At 47.8% G+C, this 12223-nt stretch overlaps 1 protein-coding gene across 1 annotated transcript in view; it reads left to right on the top strand.

Moving 5' to 3' along the window:
• The window catches only part of zmp:0000000755 (phosphofurin acidic cluster sorting protein 2), a 34165-nt gene that overhangs the window by 12177 nt on the left and 9765 nt on the right, over window positions 1–12223 (top strand). The window contains exons 9-20 of the mRNA XM_042333138.1: window positions 381–440; window positions 978–1129; window positions 1759–1852; window positions 2168–2248; window positions 2351–2466; window positions 2736–2868; window positions 3153–3257; window positions 3602–3708; window positions 4776–4930; window positions 5688–5798; window positions 6166–6268; window positions 10092–10134. Coding sequence (XP_042189072.1) covers window positions 381–440; window positions 978–1129; window positions 1759–1852; window positions 2168–2248; window positions 2351–2466; window positions 2736–2868; window positions 3153–3257; window positions 3602–3708; window positions 4776–4930; window positions 5688–5798; window positions 6166–6268; window positions 10092–10134 — 1260 coding nt within the window. The remainder of the gene's footprint in view (window positions 1–380; window positions 441–977; window positions 1130–1758; window positions 1853–2167; window positions 2249–2350; window positions 2467–2735; window positions 2869–3152; window positions 3258–3601; window positions 3709–4775; window positions 4931–5687; window positions 5799–6165; window positions 6269–10091; window positions 10135–12223) is intronic.

The following is a 12223-nucleotide window of genomic DNA, read 5'->3' as shown; positions in this document are numbered from 1 at the left end:
AAGCGGCTGCAGTGGAGAGAATAGGCCCAGCAGTGCTATGAGCATGTCATTATTCCTTGACATCATTGCATAAGTAGCATGATAACGTGAAGACATTTGCAAGTTAACGTCAGAGGTCCTTTGGTACTGGCGGAATCGCTGTAAAAAAACAGTGTCAAAAGTGACCTGATTTTCAGGTTCATTTCGCAGCCTCTGATCACTGAAATTCCAACGGCAGGTCGTAATGTCATTGCGATACAATGGGAGAGTGTGGCCCGGGTACAGAGCATTGCTCTGCCTCTGCGCAAGGGTGCAGTGGCCCTCTCCAGTACTGCATCTGAGTGGAAATGTTGTGGTCTCTGTGTCAGTTTAATTTATTTATTTTGTCTTTCTACATTTAGCAACCGAACTTTAAACAAAAATTCGTCGCCTTGCTGAAGAGGTTCAAAGTTACAGATGAGGTGGGTCAGGGACTTGGTGTTTCTCTGTTGAGAGCTGGGAGATTTGGGGTCTGTTCGGATACTGAAAGCGCAAGAGTTGTTTTAAAAACTCAGCGGGTTTGTCATTTGTCTGAGTTCAATATAAATCTGAATTTTCTTTTACCTGGTATATTGTTAGCTTCAGAGAGTCAGATTGGAGAGAGTGAGCTACTTTCAGCCGAATGTACTAACCCCATGTTTAAACAGACAACAACAACTTGTATTTATATGGCGCGCCTGCCTCCCAGAGCACTTAACAGCGGCAGAGCTCGACGCCGAGCCGGGAGGAGGTGGGAGGTGACCGAAGGCGGTCAAAAAGGCCTGACCTGACCTGAAAATGGAGACTTCTGCCCATGATGAACAACTTTGGGAGGTTGTGTCAGGCTGAGCAAAGAGATGCCAACAAGAGATCTGACCATTGTCCATTCTCCCTCACTCTGATTCACTGTAACTGAGTCAGGTCAAGTTTCTAGCTATACATTGCTATACATTGCTGATGGCTGATTGTCTGTGTGCTAGGTACTCGATTCTGATCCCGTGGACCAGACCCAGGAAGTGGAGGAGGATCTGGACCTGTTGTACGACAGTCTGGAAGTTTACAATCCCAGCGACAGTGGCCCTGAAATGGAGGACAACGAGAGTGTCCTCAGCACTCCGAAGCCCAAACTGAAGTGAGTGTTACATCCCAGAGCCAAAACTACCACTCAGAGCATCAGCATCAGAGGTTAAAACCTATGTCTGGACTTTGAGCTTGCACTCTAGCCTGACACTCTAATGTAGTGCTGGGACATTGTCAATTGATCCAGTCCTTCAGGTGAGGCATTAAACTGAGGTCCTGTCTACCTGTCCAGGTGGACATTAAACATCTCACGGCATTTTAGAAAAAGAGAAGGGAGTTTCTCTCTCCAAGTGTCCTGGCCGACCATCCCCCAGATAAAATCAGGCAGCACTTCATGGTTGTTTCTTTTTTTGTGGGATATTGCTGCGTGCAATTTGGCTGCCTTGTTTGGATGCAAAATACACAGTCACTACACTCAATGACAGCAATTATTGTATGAAGAATTGCTTTTGAGCTTTTTCAGCATGATAGGGGTTGTACCAAATGGCAATTGTTAAAATTCCATTCTTGATGTGAAACCCAAGCAGTGACCCAATCAACTGCCCTGAGAAAGTGATCTTCATCCAAACCCTTCTGACCAAGACATCCATGCACAACTCACTGTAACTCCGAGGTCTGCCTGGCACTATCCCTCTCACTCACTAATTCTGAATTGATGCGAGTTGCATTCTGATGTTTCAGGCCATACTTCGAAGGCATGTCACATTCGAGCTCCCAGACAGAGATCATCAGCTTGAGGAGTCAGAAGAGCCATAACCTGGAGCACCCAAGCCCTGTGAGTCTGACGCCCTGCCAGTGTGACCCTCCCCCGGTGTGACCCCCCAACCTGGTCAGTGTGTTGCTGTGTGCCACCTGACCACACACCTGACATTACCAGCCCAGTGACCCTTGTTTACCTGCTCCTCCTCTGTCGTCATGCCGAGGCAACTGAAATCTAATGCCCAACTCTCCCTTCCCTATGGGGAAATAGAGCCTCCTGGTAGGGAGCTCTTTGGTAACATAATAGCAGCCCCACAGCCCATGCATTTACAGCTCCCGTTTGGGATTTTGTTCTGTCATTGTTAGATGACCTCTGCTTCTATTCCTACAGGAGGAATTCTCACCCCCAGAGAAAAAGTTGGTGACCAGCACTGGCCATCCCGAGGAGTCCGTTCTCGAGTCCATCTCGCTGGTCAGTACAAATATAACAATACATATTTCAGGAGCAGCCTTGTCCCCCAGCCTCTCCGCTCTGCAGAGGACAGTTGGTCATTTTTACCTCAATTCTTCACAGGATTTGGATGACGATGAAAGTTTGGGAGATGTCACTATCTGGGAAACAACTCCTGAAAGGTTGCCTCCACTGGGTAAAATCACAAAGACAGAGTCGCAGGTTATCGTATCACCCAGGTATTCATTCCTGCATGGCATTCCCTCTATCGTTTTGTGGTGTGTGTGTATTCTGTATCTGCGTAGCGTGTCTGAACGTTTATATCATTACCGTGTACCATGTGTGTGTCTGGGCACGTCATAGTAAATAGCCTTTGAGCTAAATGATATGCACGTGGCCAGGATGCCGCTCTGTCGGTGCTTTAGTGCTGCCTTTTTATTTAAGTTTAATTTAAAAGCGGAGGTTGCCCAAGAACCTGGCTGATGTGACCTTCCTTTCGCCTGTGCAGCAAATCGGAGTGTAAGCAGGCACGGAGGCCTCGCAGCACCTCACTGAAAGATCGGCAGAATTCCAAGGCACAGAGCGACCGAGCCAACAGCCTCGACAACGAATGCTCACCCGACTCCAGACTCAACATCCAGGTTAGGCAGTGCAGTAGTTGGATGAAAGCAGGAACCCTGGGAGCAGGACAGTAGGTGCACTCGGGATTTGTCCCTGGCACCTGTGGGTGGGATGCGCACTGACTGAAATTGAACCTTTTTATTACTGTGCTTTGAGGTTAAAATCTAGGAACTAATTCATCAAATCAACTGCGCCTAACTAGGAGAACCTTCGGCAAGCGCTGCACCTGCTGTACAGAGTGTTTAACAATGGAGTATTTGTGACATGAAATCTTACGTCTTCTTTCTCCCCCTCCCACAACCAGGCTCCGCGCAAGTCAGTGTACGACCAACTGAACCAGATTTTAATATCAGACGAACACCTGCCAGAGAGCATCATCCTGGTGAACACCACAGATTGGCAGGGACAGGTGAGGGGCGAGGTGGGGGACGGTAAATAGGAGTGGGGTGAGCGGAGGTAGAGGGCAGGCCGGGGTGGGTGTGAGTGTGGGGAGCGGGTGAGTGTGGCGGGGGAAGAACAAGGGTTGCACAGGACTGGAAATGGCCACAGGTGTGTATGGCCAATTCCAGAATATAAATAGTTTTTCACTCCTTTGTCTCACCCACTGCACAAACAATCTCTTCAGCAAATACCTATCAAATTGCCTGTTCAATCTGCTGACAGTCTTCACCACTTCCTTGTGTTATCTCCTGGGTGAGGAGAGAGCTCACAAACAGGCCCCATTGTAACTCATCATCACTTTGTCTCTTCCAGTATCTGTGTGACCGGCTACAGGAGAAGAGCCAGCTAATGGTTAGCACGTGCTCAGCAGCAGACGTGCTGGCTGCCTTTAACACCATAGTCACACGCATCCAGAGATTGTAAGTACCTGATGCTTCTGACCATCAGAACTGACTCTTGCGTTCTGCTGGTAACCTGAGTGCACCATCGGCTCAAACAACAACAATAACATATTGCATTTATGAAGCATCTTTCACATCGGGAGGACCGTTGGCGCTGAACCGTTGAGGGTTTGTTTGCCATTGCACCAAGGCACTGGACCGTTGAGGGTTTGTTTGCCATTGCACGCGGGCAGATGTGGCCTACAAAGATGGCATTGGCAAATGGCAAACATTCCTTAATTTTTTTAGTACCTGTTTGATCTGGAACTGAGGCCTTTCAATGCAGCTTTATAGTGTAATGACAACAGTGCCTTGTGAATACCTGCTCCCAGGTCAGACACCCACGGCCCTGCTGAGCGGGAAACCAAGACCGGACCTCAGGCAGACGTTGGAGTGGGGGTAATTCCAAATGTATTTTCACCTCATTCCTCAGAACGGAACGGGTTTAAAAATATCACAGTGTTTCTTGCTTACAAATACATTCACTACTTTTCCCAGTAAAATTCTGTGAAGTGCTTTGAGACTTCTCAACAATATCATAAAGGCGCTATATCAAATACAACATTATTATCATCATTAATATGTCAGCTTGGCTGAGTGGTTTGCACTTTGGTCTCTAAATCAAAAGGTTGTAGGTTGAACACCCATATCAGGACTTGGAACTTGATAGGCTAGACTGACACTCCGATGCAATGCTTCAGTTGCCACCCTTCAGTTGAGACATTAAACTGAGATCCTGTCTCTCTGTTCAGTGAACATTAAAGACACTAAGGCATTATTCGAAAAGAGAAGTGAGTTTCTCTTGGTGTCCTCGCCAAAAATTTCCCAGATAAACTTAGTCATTCATGGCTGTTTGTGGCTTATTGATGTGCGTATATTGGCTGCTGCACTTGCTTACAAAATACAGTCACTACACTTTACAATGTATTCTGTGAAACTCTTTGACAGACTCTCCTGACACGAAAGATGTTGTATCAAATGTAAGGATTGTTATGATGTTGACCCATGCACTGTTAACTGTACTGACCCGTACTCCTCTCCTGCAGCTGTAACTGTAACTCGCAGATGCCTCCGCCGATGAAGGTGGCCGTGGCTGGAGACCAGTGCTACCTCAGCACCATCCTGCGCTTTTTTGTTGAGCAGCTGGCAAACAAGACACCCGACTGGCTTAACTATGTCCGCTTTCTGATTGTCCCTCTGGGTAAGTTTCCTTACTCCACACGCCTCTGTTTACCTAGCAGTAAGTAGGAACCCAGTTGTTAGTTGATTGGCGGATCACTTTCTGGGGGGTAATAATCCCTTCAAATTTTTTTAAAAAAAATTAATGGTCACTCAGTCCACCACTGTTTGTGGGACATTGCTGTGCGCAATTGGCTACAATGTTTTACCCACAAAATATAGTGTCAATTCATTTTGCAGTATATTCTGTGAAGCACTTTGAGACATCTCAACGACGTGATAAGGCGCTATATCACAATGCAGGGATTCTTTTTATTACATGGGTCTGATCAATCACAGAATTTTACAGCACAGAATGAGACCTGTCCTCAGCACCCTTTTAGATTTTTCTCTTTCGGATATTGACCCAATTTCCTTTGAAAACCTATCTATTTTGAACACCAGTGTTTTTGGTGTGACATTGCACACCCTGTCTATAAAAGCGAGTTTCAAACCTCTCCCTTTGCTTCTTGCTGATGAACTTAAATTGGTAAACCCTCCAGTCATCAACTCACAGATGAGTAGAAGCTTATCAAACAATTCTGTTTATGACACTTGCGACATCAACTTACATTTACGTAGCATCTTTCGTGAGGATACTTCAAAATGCTTTACGCAGCCAATTGGGGCTCTGAGCTCCCCAACCCTCTAAGTCCGCCCTTCTGAGCCCCCACTAGTCCCTCTGACCTCCCCTGAGACAGTGAGAGATTGTGAACTAAATGGTAACTTGTCCTCCTCAGGCTCCCATCCTCTGGCTAAGTACTTGGCATCTGTGGACAACCGGTACAACAGCTCGTTCATGGACTCAGCCTGGAGAGAACTGTTTAGCAGGACTGAGCCACCCACTGCAGGTACTTACTCAGAGTTCAGGGGAAGGCAGGAGCCTGGGGCTGGTAGTTGTGGATGGGGAGATGGGAGTCCGGGGAGATGGGAGTCCGGGGAGATGGGAGTCTAGGAGATGGGAGTCTAGGAGATGGGAGTCTAGGAGATGGGAGTCCGGGGAGATGGGAGTCCGGGGAGATGGGAGTCCGGGGAGATGGGAGTCCGGGGAGATGGGAGTCCGGGGAGATGGGAGTCCGGGGAGATGGGAGTCCGGGGAGATGGGAGTTGGGGATAGAGCCTGAGGTATGGAGTATGGGGAGAAGGGGGGGAGCCCAGGTTGTTGAGTGGACAGGTGTTTATTCTCTGCCACTCTCATTGCTTTTTTTGTCACTGCAGACGTGTTTGACGTTATTACCCGTGTTATGCAGTATGTTGCTGGAGCAAATGTGTCCCACCAGCTCCCAATATCTGAAGCCATGTTGACCTACAAACAAAAGAGGTAAGCCTGTAAGAAGACTGTGCCAGCCCTGCTTGTCACTGGGCTAACAATGTGGTGGGCACTACCCATCACTAGGCTAACAGTATGGTGGGGACTGCCCAGCCCTGGGCTAACAGTGTGGTGGGCACTGTCCAGCCCTGGGCTAACAGTGTGGTGGGTACTGTCCAGCCCTGGGCTAACAGTGTGGTGGGTACTGTCCAGCCCTGGGCTAACAGTGTGGTGGGCACTGTCCAGCCCTGGGCTAACAGTGTGGTGGGCACTGTCCAGCCCTGGGCTAACAGTGTGGTGGGCACTGCTCAGCCCTGGGCTAACAGTGTGGTGGGCACTGCTCAGCCCTGGGCTAGCAGTGTGGTGGGCATTGCCCAGCCCTGGGCTAACAGTGAGGTGGGGACTGCCCAGCCCTGGGCTAACAGTGTGGTGGGCACTGTCCAGCCCTGGGCTAACAGTGAGGTGGGCACTGTCCAGCCCTGGGCTAACAGTGTGGTGGGCACTGCTCAGCCCTGGGCTAACAGTGAGGTGGGGACTGCCCAGCCCTGGGCTAACAGTGTCCTTTAACCCTCAGTCTGAAAAGTTATTGGTGCTGGGGCTGCAGTAACCTCTCTTGGGGGCAGCTAAAATTACCCTTTATCCTTTCTGATGAAAAGTTACTTAGTACTTACCCCAGTAAGTGGCTTTGTTGCCTACTTATTTAAAGGAACTTTGTTTTAGCCAAAACTAAACTTGACTTGGACCTTTGACACAGGGAGTGAATCTGGGACCCATATGGACTGTGCAATGATAGGTAGTGGGGGTGGGGGGAGCTGGAGCCAACTCACAATGGAGTGTGGGTTTACAGGAAGAGTGTGTGGTGTTGGTGGACTGGTAAGATCCCAGTCCTGAGTTCATAATCTGTTTGTTGTGCTTGCAACCCATTACCCCACTGGGCGTATTGCTGGTGTACTTGGAGCGTGCTCAGAACATGCTCAGAGCGCATTCAGAACATGCTTGGAACATGTTGACATGAACCGGAGTGTGCTCGGAGACTGTTCAGAATGTGGTTGTAACTTGTTGCCTCAGAATGTGCTCAGGACATGTTGACGTGCTGAACATGTTCACACTCAAAACATGCTGGGAACAACATCAAAATTACACTCGTAAAGCGCCTTTCACATCGGGAGGACGTCCCAAGGCGCTGGACAGTCAGAGTTATTAAAAAGGAACATGCTGGGAACATGCTGAGCTGCTGGGAACATGCTGGGGTGCTAGGAACATATTCCTTGTGTTTTGCTGCCTTTAACCTTGAGTCCTGTAGCTTAGTGGTTGGAGCACTCACTTCGCAAGTGAGAGGACCTGGGTTCGATTCCCGGGTAGAGCAAAACATTGTGCAAGTTTCCTTACTCCACATGCCTCTGTTTATCTAGCAGTAAGTAGGAAGCCAGTTGTTAGTCAATTGGTGGATCGCTTTTCTGGGGTAATAATTCCTTTAAAAAAATAATAACTTTGGTCACTTAAACTATGACTTTTGTGAGACTGCTGTGCGCAATTGGTTGCCGTGTTTCGCCCACAAATTCACTTTACACTATATTCTGTGAAGTGCTTTGTGACGTCTAGAAGGCGTGATAAGGCTCCATATCAAATGCAAGGATTATTATAATTTATTCTGAGTATTTTCAGGTAATTCTACATTTTGCTTTTTTTAAAAAAAATCTTTTTTTTTCTGTGCTCCATCAAGGAAAAGAAGTCTATATTTTGATTTTTATATCAGGTATCTGCTTGTGTGTCCGCACACTGTCTGTCTTCTTGTTGGAGAGACACGTTTTTTGACGTGCGTGTATATAAGAACCTACAAACCTGTGTTCTGTCCTCCGTTTGTGCCGTGACTCATCACATGTCAAGTTTGTCTTACGTTGGCTTTGAGTGAGTGTATGTGCGTGTGCAATGACAGAACTGGAAATGGAGTGATTTTCCAGTTCATATGGAGTGCACCTCTCAGGCCTAAGACTGGTGCAGTTCACCACTTTGTTCCACTCACCCACACGAACATGAGGTGTTCAAATGACCACCAGCACTATATCCTTTGAGTAAGGGGATTGCGAGTGCTAATGGGAAAGAGCTAAAACGTTAAATTGAGGTTTAGCCATCTCCCCAATTTAAGGCTGTTGTCGTTTTCCTTTCTATTCCCTTCCCCATTTTTCCTCCTATTACCCCCTCCTTTTTCCCCCTCCTATTTCCCCTCCCCCTCCTAAAGAATAAAAATGCGGTCACCCAATCCGTGACTGTTTGTGCGACATTGCTGTGTGCAATTGGCTGCCGTGTTTCGCCCACAAAATACGATCAATTTACTTTACAATATATTCTGTTAAGCACTTTGAGACGTCTCAACAACGTGATGAGGCGCTATATCAAATGCAAGATTATTATTCTTCCCCCTCCTATTCAGCCCCTCCTATTCCCCCTTTCCCCTCCTCTTTTCCCTCCTATTCCCCGTTTTCCCTCCTATTTCCCCCTCCCCCGCGTATTCCCCTTCCTCTTCCCCCTTTCCCCTCATATTCCCCTGTTCCCCATTTCCTTTTTACTGCCGGTGTTTCTGCAATGTTAGCGTCTTCTCTCCTGCAGCTTTTGGACAGTTCCACGGATTCCCTCCAGCACCTCGCCCAAGCCGTTAATAATACGTGAGCGTCAGCAGGGTGAGGCCATCACATCCCGATCCTGGTCTCACCCGACCCCCCTCATGCACCTCTCAGCAGGGGTTCTCTAAATACTGAGCCATTGGGGCCTCCCACTGCTAGTTATTCAGTTCACTGTGAGTGTGCCTCTCTAGGGCACAGGCACGGCACACCTATCTTTTTGGCCAATCTCCTCCCCTGAATGTGTCCATTGGCGAGATGGTGATGTACGTATCTGTTTCCTGTCCCAACTTGTCTCTCTCACTGTGTTTAATGCTAATACCCAACTGCAATTTGTTCCGCGTTTGACATTCTGGAATATTCACTCTTTCTAAATCTTTACTGTGTAACTTGTACGTTGTTATATAACCAGCAGCTGCATAGAGACCTTGGTTTGAATGGGAATGTATCGATGTGCGTGAGTGTGAGAGTGGTTGTGGGGTTAGTCAGTCACAGTGATGAGTTGCTGGTGTTTCACACATTGCAGTGACAGGCGAGGAGTTGGGTGCTGCCTTGCTCTTTCTCCACAGAATGTTTGAGGGAGACAGAGAGCAACGTTAGCCATTGGGAGCTGAGGTCACACAGCCTGCTGTCAGAATCGATTTCCACTGCTCGAAAAGAATAAGTCGGGGAACGTTTACATTGCATCACCCTGTGAGGCCACAGTGCATCTGAAAGAGAGTTGGAGCCACACTCAGCTCTCAAGTACTTTCGTATCTTCCACACCCCTCACACTCTGCAGTGTGTGTCCCCCTCACTCTTATCTCACACAAACACACATACTTCAGCGTGTTCACACCCCCCTCCCCAACTCTGCTGTGTCCATCCATCTCTCTTATCTCCGCCCCCCCGCCCCAACTGTGGCATGTTCCCACTTACACCATATGGTGTGTGCTTCCACCCATCTCACATAACTTGTATCATGTCCCCCCTGAAGATGTGTGGCATGTGTCGTTCCCTTCCTCCCCCACCCCCCCACCCTAAGACGTAGTTGATAGTTTCCTGTGCAGTAAATGTCCGGTGGCAGGAGGGAATGTTTTCAGCAGGAAGGGAGTACAGATGGGCTGTTACTAAAGACTAGAGCTGCAGACTTTTCTTTAGACATTGCATTACTAGAATTCTTCCTGTGTTGTACCACAGAAGCTGTGAATAATGATGATCATCTTCTCTCACCTCAGCCCCGACGAGGATTCCTGCCAGAAGTTTGTTCCCTTCGTTGGTGTAAGTCTAATTTTTACTTATCTCAATTCTCACAGTTCCAGGATCAGGCTTTGTTGCCCTGTTCAACTTTCCGAGCTTCCCTCTGGCCTGAGTCATAGAATCTTACAGCAATGCAGGAGACCATTCGGCCCAAAAGTGCCTGTGCCTGTGCCGGCTATTTGAAAGAGCTACCAACTAGTCCCACTCCCCCCCACTTACCCTATAGTCTTGCAAATTGTTCCTTTTCAAGTACCTATCCAATTCTCTTTTGAAAGCTACTATCGAATCTGGTTCCACCACTCTTTCAGGCAGTGCATTCCAGACCGTAATAACTCTGGGTTAAAAAAAAGTTTGCGTCATCTCCCCTCTGGTTCTTTTGCCAATTATCTTAATCTGTGTCTTTTGGTTACCGATCCACCTGCCGGGGGAAACAATTTCTCCCTATCTACTCTGTCAAAACCTCTCATAATTTTGAACGCTTCTATTAAATCTCCCTTTAAAATTCTCTGCTACAGAAATGTAATTTTGTTGTTTTGTTGTTGCTCTAAGGAGAACAATACCAGCTTCTCTAGTCTCTCCACAAAGCTGAAGTTCCTCATGCTTGGTATCATTCTGGTAAATCTCCTTTGCACCCTCTCCATTCTGACATCCTTCCTAAAATGTGGTGCCCAGATTTAGGCACAATACTCCAGCGATTTGTAAAGGTTTAGCATAACTTCCTTGCTTTTGCGTTCTATGTTTCTATATGCTTTTTTAACGGCTTTATTAACTTGCCCTGCCACGTTAAAAGATTTGTGTATGTGAATGCTCAGGTTTTTCTGTTCCTGTACCCCCTTTAAATTTGTACCAATTATCTTATGTTGTCTATCCTCATTCCTCCTCCCAAAACTTTTGTCTGCCCATATCACCAGCCAATCTATGTCCTTCTTCAGTCTGCTACTATCCTCCTCACTGTTTGCTATTTTTCCGGTTTTGCGTTGTATGCAAACTTTTAAAATTGTGCTCTCTATACCCGAGTCCAGGTCATTAATATATACCAAAAAGAGCAGTGGTCCTAATACCTGTGTGGGACACCACTGTATACTTCCTTCCAGTCTGAAAAACATCCATTCACCAATACACTACACTCTACTTTCTGTCACGCTGTCACTGTTCCTTTAATTCCATAAGCTTCAATTTTGCTAACAAGTCTATTATGACTTCTCCACCTTTATCTCCTCCTTCAACCTTTCCCTCCACATCCACTCCGCCACCCACATCCACAGTCACCCCTTCGACCTGGTTATTACTCGGGGCCTCATCATCCCGGACCTCACCATCATCAACAAAGCGAACTCGGACCATCACTTCATCTCACTTAACTCCTCTCCCCAACCCACCTCCATCTCCTACCGCCCCTGGAAAAAAATCTCGCTCCCCCACTCTTGGTTGCCTTGAAGTCATCTGAACTCCTACCCCTCTGGGCTGCCTCCCACAATAACTTATCCTCCTCAGCCACTCTTCTCCGGAGCTCCTTCTCCTCCACTCACGATTCCCTTGCTCCCCTCACTTCCCAAACTGTCTCCTAGTCATGTAAGCCTCCATGGTACACCAGCCACCTCTGCTCCCTTAAAGCACAGATGCATGCCGCTGAACACACCTGGCTTAAATCAAACTTAACAGTCCATCGGCAGATCTGGTTGGACCTTATCAAATCCTACTCCGCCCTCGCCTCCGCTAAATCGTCGTTCTACTCCAAGACAATCTTGAAGGCCAAGAACAACCCCAGGCTCCTGTTCTCCAATATACTCCAACCACCCTCTCACACCTCGCCCATCCTTGCCTCCAATGCCAACAGCGTAACAATGCTGGACTTCCTCGAATCCAAAGTTGAGGGGATCCGCTCAGCTGCCTCTGCCCATTCGTTTACCTCCCCGTCTCACCCTGGCCCCTACCCATTCCTCCCTCCACACCTTCGAACCTGTCTTCCATTCCTCTCACCACCACTATAACCCATAGGAACCCACCTGATCCCTCGACCCCATCCCTACCCCTCTCCTTACCTCCCAGTTCCACCTCCTTGTCCCTCTACTCACAGACATAATAAACCTCTTCCTGTTCACTGGCACCA

This window comes from Callorhinchus milii, unplaced genomic scaffold (genome assembly GCF_018977255.1).
Source record: "Callorhinchus milii isolate IMCB2004 unplaced genomic scaffold, IMCB_Cmil_1.0 Scaffold3, whole genome shotgun sequence".
NCBI classification, from domain to species: domain Eukaryota; kingdom Metazoa; phylum Chordata; class Chondrichthyes; order Chimaeriformes; family Callorhinchidae; genus Callorhinchus; species Callorhinchus milii.
The sequence above is the reverse complement of the archived record's forward strand: the minus strand, read 5'-3'. Positions and strand labels throughout refer to the sequence as shown.